At 40.0% G+C, this 9357-nt stretch overlaps 1 protein-coding gene across 1 annotated transcript; it reads left to right on the top strand.

Moving 5' to 3' along the window:
• The first annotated feature begins 270 nt into the window (after positions 1-270).
• On the top strand, positions 271-1251 carry LOC103588869 (olfactory receptor 11A1-like). Its single transcript, XM_008570690.1, has one exon. The coding sequence runs from the start codon at positions 271-273 to the stop codon at positions 1249-1251; it is 981 nt and encodes a 326-aa protein (XP_008568912.1).
• The last annotated feature ends 8106 nt before the right edge of the window (positions 1252-9357 follow it).

The raw sequence follows: 9357 nt of genomic DNA, 5'->3' as shown, positions 1-9357 counted from the left end.
GTGTTTGGGAAAGCATTGTAGAACAGTAGATTCTTCAGGAGCTTTGGAGTCAAACAAACCTGAGTTCAAATGATGACTCCACTATAGCGACCTTGAATAATTGAGTTAAACTCACTGAGTCTGTTTCTCTTCTGACAACAGAAGACAATAAGTCCTGTCTCCAATGCCTGCTGTGATGAATAAGTGAATAAGCCAAGCATGCAGTATGGCCATAATAGGATCTTGGCTAATTTTAGTCACTTTCCTCTCTTCCCTTGGGCCCAGATCTAGATGAGGAAGCAGTCGAGTGGTGACCGTGAGAACCAGACCACCTGGCTAATCCTAGTGGGCTTCGGGGAGCTGCGACAACTGGGCTTTCTCCCCTTCACCCTCTTTCTGGCCATCTATGTGGTGACAGTTGGGTTAAATGCCCTCATCTTGCTGGCCGTGGCCTCCAGGCGGATACTGCACACACCCATGTACTTCTTCCTCTGCCACTTCTCCCTACTGGAGATTGGCTATTCCTCCAACCTCATGCCTCGGCTATTGTGGAGTCTCCTGGAAGGGAGGAAAGTCATCTCACTGGTCAGCTGTCTGGTCCAGTTCTACATGTTTGCCTCACTGGCGGCCACTGAGTGCCTCCTGCTCTCTGCCATGTCCTATGACCGTTACTTGGCCATCTGCCACCCCCTCCACTACCGTGCCCTGATGAGCACCTGGATTTGTAGCTGTCTGGCTTCTGGTGCTTGGTTCGGCGGCTTCTTTTTTTCTGCCTTCACTCTGGCCCTGGCAGCCCCTCTGTCCCTCTGTCCTGGGAGCAGAGAGATCAACCACTACTTCTGTGACTTTGCTCCAGTTGTAGAGCTTTTCTGTGGGGATGTGGGGGTCATGTGGGGAGCTGGAGTCAGCATCTCAGCCTGCCTGACCCTGGCCCCATTCCTGTTGATTATGGCATCTTACACCTTCATCCTGAGGGCTGTGCTGCAAATACCTTCAAGCCATGGGAGGCAGAAAGCCTTCTGTACTTGTTCCTCCCACCTCAGCATGGTCGGGATGTTTTATGGCACCCTCATCGTGGTCTATGTGGCCCCAACAGACCACATGGCCCCCTTGCTCCGAAAGGCCTTCTCTGTCCTCTACACTGTACTCACGCCCATGGTCAACCCCATCATCTACAGCCTCAAGAATCAAGAGGTAAGGAGAGCTCTTCAAAGGCTCTGGGGAAAGTTCATCCCAGGACATGCCCCACTGAAGGAGACAAGATACTATTGACTTCTTCCTGGATTTCAGCTTAACCTCCTCCTCAAAGTCTCATGGACTTAGAGACCACTGTAGGATTGAAAGTGGATGTCTGACAAAATGAGGTAATTTCATTTTCCAGTTGGAATTGGGTAGGAATCAAAATCTCATGCCTAGTTGGGAGCCTAAACACTATACACACCCCATAAATATTAGTTTAAAAAACAAACAAATAAATATTGAAAAGAATGCAAGAGTGGACAAGGCAGTAACACCACTTGGGGAACATTTACAAATTATCGATCCAAGGTAGCCGGAACCGAGATTGGCAGACAGAGAAGGGAGGTTAAGGAGATGGTAATCAGAACCAGAACCAAAGTAAGATCTCATGACATGCTTCAAGTGAAATCTCCAAAATGGAGAAACAAAACTCTTGGGCCTAAGGTCTAAAGGTAGGTAGTGATGAGACAAGATCCATTCCCACTGCATGCAAACAGAGCTCTGCCTTGGGAAAGGAGGAGTCAGCTAGAGGAGAGGAAGGGGCTGTATGTATCCAGTCATGCCTGGAACCCAGAAGTCCAATTAGGCCACTGCTCTGGAGTTCCCAGGAGTCCTCCTGTCGTTAATGTTGGGCCAATAAGTGGTAGGGAGAAAGAAGGAGGCAACTAAATGAGATAAGAATAAATTAAACCCAATGAGAGGATTCTGAACCTTTGCCTCTGTTGGAGAATCTTTGAGGGCTTTAAAAATGACACAAGATAGATCTACCATAGGACCCAACTATCCCACTGCTGGGAATATACCCAGAGGAATGGAAATCATGAAGCCGAAGGTATACCTGTTCCCCAATATTCATTGCAGCACTCTTTACAATAGCCAAGATTTGGAACCAGCCCAAATGTCCATCATCAGATGAGCAGATATGGAAAATGTGGTATATCTACACAATGGAATACTACTCAGCTATAAAAACGAATGAAATACTGCCATTTGCAACAACATGGATGGACCTTGAGAGAATTATATTAAGTGAAATGAGTCAGGCACAGAAAGAGAAATACCACATGTTCTCATTTATTGGTGGGAGCTAAAAATAAATAAATAAATACAAAAAAAAATGGGAGTGGGGAGGGAAGAAGACACAACAATTATAATTCCCTGAAGTTGTCACAACAAGCGAACAGATATAAGGTTGTTGGGAGGGAGGGGGGAGAGGGAGGGGGTAGGGAGGTTTCAGTAATGGGCCACAATAATCAACTACATTGTATACTGAGAAAATAAATAAATAAATAAATAAAATAAAAGAGTTTAAATAGTTCTGTCTAGGGAGTGGCACTGGGGTGGGGAGAGAGAGTACCAGGGCTAGTGCTTTTCATAGTGCAATTATCTGATTTTTAAAATACAATATACATGTATTACTTTAATAAAAATGTAAATGCTAATTTAAAAATTAATGATAGCTAATGCTCAAATATGTACATACATATATATATACATAGAGAGAGAAGGATAAACTAAGAGTGGTAAAATGTTAACATTTGGGGAATCTGTCTGGGTTTTTACTATTCTTATGACTTTAAGGCTCAAAAAAAAAATGACACAAAAACATTTCTAATTTTTTTTTATTTGAAATATATTAACGTGTTTCTCAAGGTATTGTATGTGGTTCATCTATACCGGAATGGTCTGAAGTAGTTGTTTACAAATGAAGATTTCTGGGCAACCAGACCTACAGAACCAGACCGTGTGAAAATGGAGCCCAGGGATCTGCATTTAACAAACACCAAAATTGATTCTCAGTGTAAGGAGAAGACGTGGTCACCAGAAGTGAGAGGGATGATGGTAAGAAAACAACAAGAAAAAAGGGAATGTAGATACTCATGGATGTAAAGACACCTGATGCTGAGCAGTGAGAAGCACAGTCAGGTAGACTTACTAAAAAGGGCATTTGAGGATCTGGAACAGACAACTGCCCTGTCTAAGTGGAGGGGAATATACAGCGAAGTAAAAGGATAGAAAATTCTTCTGTCTGGAATGTTGCTTGGGAAGTGGGCAGGATCTAGGCTGTATCTGAGTATTAAAAATGTTTCTGTGATGTTTTTCTTTGCATTAAATTCAAAAGTGAAATCCTGTGTTGTGTGTGAGTGTCCTGCAGGGAGGACCAGGGTAGAGCGAACAAGGAATACAGCAGGTTAGCAGGTCCCTGAACAAAGAGCCCAACACCCTCACCACACCAAGGGGAGTCTGCTCACTCCCTGTGTGAGGGGCATTGAGAATGCAGTCTAGAGATCGGTAGAGATTGTCCAAGAAGTTACAGGAGGTACAGACTAGAGATGGTCCAAAGAGGTTGGGCCCCACGGTCTGCACAAGGCATGTGGCTGCCTTTATGGTATTATTTCAAGGGTTCTGTGGAAGTTCCAAGTCCCCACCCCCACCCCCCGCCTAATCTCCATAGGCAGTACACTGCTACTCCTAAAGCCAGAAATTCCGATTTCAAGTTTTATTTTCTTAATCACTGATCAAATGTACATGATATTGCGGTATAGAGGAAAGAAGCACACCTATTTATGTTTTGATCTCAGCTCTACCACTTACTAGCTTAAGCAAATTCCTTAACCACTTCAAGTCTCAGATTCCTCTTCTGTGAAGTGAAAGAAATAATACATACTTCACAGAAGTTTGTGAAAGTTAAATGAAAAACATATAGTTAATTCCTCCATCTATGTGCTTTGCTTGGCCTATGACACATTTTGGTAAATATGAGCTTCTTCCTCACACAACTCCTCTCAGGGCAAGTCTGGAGACGCTCTCTCCCTCCGGTCACAGCATCACAGACTTTCCTTGGGTGGGGCCCTGCCTGCATGTAAGCATGAGGTACACCTGCCTCTTCCTGTTACCTGGCATGAGAGGACAGAGGCAATACTGGAGGTGGAGGATCATTAGAAAACTCGACCTAAATAGAAGAGAAACCGTAGGAGAAAGTCAGAGAAGGGAAGTAAAAAAGAGGGAAGGGAAGATAGAGGAAGGGGATCAGAAAACAGGGAAATGGAAAGAGAAGAGAAGGGGAAGCAGAGGGATGGTGAAAGAGAAAAAAAAAAGGTCACAAATGAGAGTGGTGGGAAAGGAAAAAAGCAGGAGAAGAAAAGGAGAAAAAAAGAATTCAGAAACCTTTTTCAGATTTCTCCACTTGGACCACATGTTTACTTTCCTAATGAAAAGGAAATAGATTGGGTTTGTTTGGGGTTTTTTGCATTAGATATTATGTGTATTATTTCTGTGACCTCTAAAGATTATTAATAAGACTTCTCTGCTCAATATCACATTATAAATCCACACTTTGAGATGCCTTATATCCAGCAAGCACATAGCAAGGATCTAAAAAAATGCAAAAAAGAGAACATTTTAAAGGTATGTAATGGTTCATAAGAGAGATAAATATTTCCATGTGCCACAAATAAAAGAGAAAATATTTTTAAAAGCTGTGACTAGGGATGAAGCTGAGGGCCTGCTGAATTACAGGTGTAAGCAGGTAAAGGCAGCTACGAATTTAGCTCCTGCAGATTAACAGAAACTAAAAGTTCTCCACCTGCAGCAGGAACTAGATCCAGGATCACTCTAGAAGAACAGGGTCTCTTTTCATTAAAGAGGAATGAGAAAACTGCTGCCTACCACTGTCTGCAACAACAGCTTATTCAGAACATGCCAAAGGAGGCCAGTGAGCACAGACATAGCTTCATAACCAGGAAATGAACCATGGAGCCACTGGATCCTCAACTGGGTCTATATTAGTCTCAATATTAACAATAGATACATTTCTAAACTGCCAATAGAAGTACCAGTTTGGAGCTGGGGACTCCAGGAAAATGGATAGAGGCCACCAGAAAACTGCTAGCCAAGGAAATGCTCAGACAGAAGGGGACAAGAGTGGAAGGGAAGAAGGAAGGAAAAAAGAGAGAGAAAATCTCCTACCTCAAAATGATTCTGAGATCCAGCATTATAAAATACTTGGAAAAAATCTAACTCTACAAAAGTTAGCCAAAAAAATCAACAATTGAAAAATAAATTTACACTAGATAATATTAAAATATTAAAAGTATAGAAATTATTTAAAACAAATATTTAAGGTTCTCAAAAATATAGTGCATTAGTCGTATATATTAACACAGAAGACAAAATTATGAAACATATAGGCAGAATTTAAACAAGCCCAAATGGATATGTAAAAGAACAAATTTGAAAATAGGAATTGAAAACTATAGTCATTGAAATATTTAAAGACTCAATAGGCAGAAAAAACTGTAGACAGCACAGGTGAAGGGAGAACTAGTGAATTTTAAGACAATATTGAATAGTTCACTCAGAATACAGCGCAGAGGCAAAGAGACGAAATATCGAAGAGCAGTACGAAGAAAGACATGGCATTTAAATGGAGAAGCTGGTAGGAGTTCCAGAAAAACAGAATGGAGAAAATGAAGGAGAACAGTCACGAAGAGTGAGTAAAAATTTTTTCAGAATTGAAAAGAGGTATAAATTCTCATTTAAATATACTTAAAATACCAAAGTAAATAAAATATGAATATTCCCACGGACACACCAAAGTCAATCTGTAGAATATTGTAGAATAAGAAGACACATACGATTATGTTCAGTACATCATTTTTCTGAATAATAAATACTGGAAACAATCTAAGTGGCCAACAATAGAAGAATTAAAACAGAATGTGTGACAGCACAATAAATTACTGTAGAGTAGCTAATATGAATGAGAGCAAGTATCAACATGAATAAATCTCAAAAAAATGTTGAATGAAAAAAAGCAAGGTGCAAAATAATATGAAAAGTATTATGCTATTTGTTTAAAGTTTAAAGCCACAAAAAAACAATACCATAGAGCTACTGGATCCTTTTTTTTTTCTTTTGGATATTAAAAAAAAGGGATATATTTCTTGAGGGTGGATACAGGTGTAATGAAGACATGAAAACCTGCAAAGAAATAATACACACATATTTAGGATCCTTATTGCCTCTGTAGTAATAGCCTCAAATAGAAACTATTTGCTCTCCCAAACCAGGTATATCTGGATTCAGAAGTAATCTTATTCCTGGCACTTTGAAACTACCATCTCCCTCACCTTCTTTTTAAAGTCCCCAATTTCCTTGAGGTTTATGTATTTCGGGCATATGCCTACCGTACTCCTTCTGTTACTCTCCTTCATTCCTTGAATACTAGCACTTGTTTCATAGTATTTTTCTCCATCCCAAGATCTGCTATTACTCTGACTGACTCAAATATCCATGTGTGTGTCCTATCAAACACCTAGCCTCCTGAATCTGATAAGATTTTCCTCTGCTCCACCTGTCACCCAGTATTATGGCCTCGCCCTGGATCTTGCCATAATCCAGAACTGCTTCACCTCTGAAACCATAAACTCAGACATCTACTTTTCTCATCACCTTCTTAGTCTCTCAGGTCACCTGTTCAATTGCTCCCAATAAAATTTGATTCCAATGAGACTTTCAGTCCACTGATAATAGCTTCTTTTTTTTTTTTGTCTTTTTTCGTGTCCGGCAACAGATCGCAACCCTCAGTGTCGCGCCCGTACCGGACCGGGACCGGCAACGGGATCGCAACCCTCGGTGTTGCGCCCGCACCTCGCTCAGCCAGTGAGCGGGAACCGGTCTGTATGTGGGATCCGAACCCTCGGCGGGAGCGCCGCCGCACTCCCAAGCAGCGCACTGTAGCAGTGCGCCACCAGGCCGGCCCCACTGATAATAACTTCTACTGTACTTCTATTAGCCCCATTCTGTGTTCACTTCCCTCCTTATCAGATAAGATTCCATAATCCAAAATCTAAACCATTATTTTGCCAATATGTTCAATTTTCTTGCCTTATTATCTTTCAGTCACGCTTGGCTGGAAAAATTATTTAAACCCAAATGCATGTTCTCATAGGTGCCCTTAGGGTAAAAACCAACCTCCTTAACATGACTTGGTCCCTGCATGCCTCTGCAGACATATTTCTTGCCACTCACAATCTCATGTTCTATGCATCAGCCATAATGATTACCTTTTATTTCCTTGAATTCACCCAGATCTCAGGCCTTTTCACATATTTTTTGCTCTACCTGTAACAATTTCCAATCAGTTATTCCTAGAACTTGCATGAAAAATGGGCAAAAAAATTTTGTTGAATTAATTTAATCTTTGAAAAAAGTGTGAGTAGATGAATAGCTGGATAAATTAGTTAACCTGAATAAATCTTATAAATAACATATGCCCAGTAGTTGATCCTTCACACCTCCAAGTCAACATCATATAGTGTCCTTCAACATGAACAGGCTTGCCAGCTACTTCAAGATGACTTGATGGGGCACCCTTTTAAGACTACCACTGTTACCTTGTGTACCTTTTTGGAAAATATTGATCTGCTGCTAATTTTTCCTTCACAATGTCTATCAATCCAACTAAAACCAAGACCTCATGCTCTCTGATAATAATAATCAACTTTTGCTAAGCACTTTCATATAAATCATCTCATTTGTGCTTCTCAACAACCTGTGAGGTAGATATTACTAATGCCATTTTATACTTAGAGAAAATGAGGCTCAGATATGTGAATTTGTTTAAGGACTGAATCCAATCTTCAATCTTTGAATTTCAAATTCCATGTTCTTTTCAGGATTAGTATTGTCATTCTTGGTCAAAAATAAAAGAAAGGAGAGAAAGGAGAAAGAGGAAAAAAGATAAACCACAAACAGTTTTATAAATGAATAATTAAGGAAAAATAAATCATGTTTGTAGAGAACAAAGGAATAGAAAAATAGCCAAAGAAATGCTGAGCAAGAAGAACAAAACTGGAGGCATCACATTTCTTGATTTCAAACTATGTTACAAAGCTAGAGTAATCAAAACAGCGTAATACTGTCATAAAAACAGACACCTAGGCCAATGGAACAGAATAGAAAACCCAGAAATAAGTCCACACATATAAAGTCAACTAATTTTTGACAAGGACATAAAGAACGCACAGTGGGAAAAGAATAGCTTCTTAAATAAAGGGTGTTGAGAAAACTGGATATTCACATGCAAAAGAGTGAAACTGGATATTTATCTCACTCTGTGTATTAGTCCATTTCTATTGCTTATAACAAAATACTTGGAACTGGGTGATTTAGAAAGAAAACAAAATTTATTGCTTACAGTTTCTGAGACTGGGAAGTCCAAAATCCATCAGTTGTGGCAACAGTAACTCGGGTTTCTCACATTGCAAGATGGTGAAAGCAGAGAGAGCAGAGAGCTAATCTCCTCATGCACTGTCCTTTTACAGCCCTACAACTGCACCCCGACCACCATTATTAACCCATTCACTACTGCACAATCCTACAATCCAATCACCTCTTCAAGGCCCCATGTTTCAATTATCATAATAGAATTTCCCGCCCTCTTAACAGTCACAGTGGGGGCTAAGTTTCTAATACATAGAACTTAGTGGACACAATTCAAGCATCAGTGAGTTTTGGGGGGTCAAAGTTCAATCCACTACACACCCTATACAAAAATCAAGTCAAAACAGATTAAAGACTTAAATGTAATACCTGAAACTGCATAACTACTAGAAAAAAACATTGGTGGAAAATCTTCTTGATGTTGGTCTTGGCAATAATTTTTGGATATGACACCACAAGCATAGGCAACAAAAGTAAAAATAGGCAAGTGGGACCACATCAACTAAAATCTCCTGTAAAGCAAAGGAAACAATCAACAGAGTGAAAGGCAAACTATGAAATGGGAAAAAATATTTGCAAACCATATATCTGATAAAGGGTTAATATAAAAATATGTAAGACAGTTGGTTATTATTGCTCAGCCTTATAACACCAAGGTCATGGGTTCAGATCCCTGTATCAGCCAGCTACCAAAAAATAAAAATATGTAAGAAACTCATACAACTCAATAGTAAAAAAAAAAAAATCCAATTTAAAAATGAGTGAAGGACCTGAATAGACACTTTTTTCAAAGAAGATACGCAAACGGCCAACAGATATATGAAAAGATGCTCAACTTTGCTAATCATCAGGGGAAATGCAAATCAAAACCACAATGAGCTAATCACATCACACCTGTTAAAATGGTTATTA

Source organism: Galeopterus variegatus, unplaced genomic scaffold (genome assembly GCF_000696425.1).
Source record: "Galeopterus variegatus unplaced genomic scaffold, G_variegatus-3.0.2 Scaffold622, whole genome shotgun sequence".
Taxonomy (NCBI): domain Eukaryota; kingdom Metazoa; phylum Chordata; class Mammalia; order Dermoptera; family Cynocephalidae; genus Galeopterus; species Galeopterus variegatus.
The sequence above is the reverse complement of the archived record's forward strand: the minus strand, read 5'-3'. Positions and strand labels throughout refer to the sequence as shown.

Bases quoted from the DNA above. Each gene is read 5' to 3' on its own strand.
- LOC103588869 (XM_008570690.1), top strand. From the start codon at position 271: ATGAGGAAGCAGTCGAGTGGTGACCGTGAGAACCAGACCACCTGGCTA.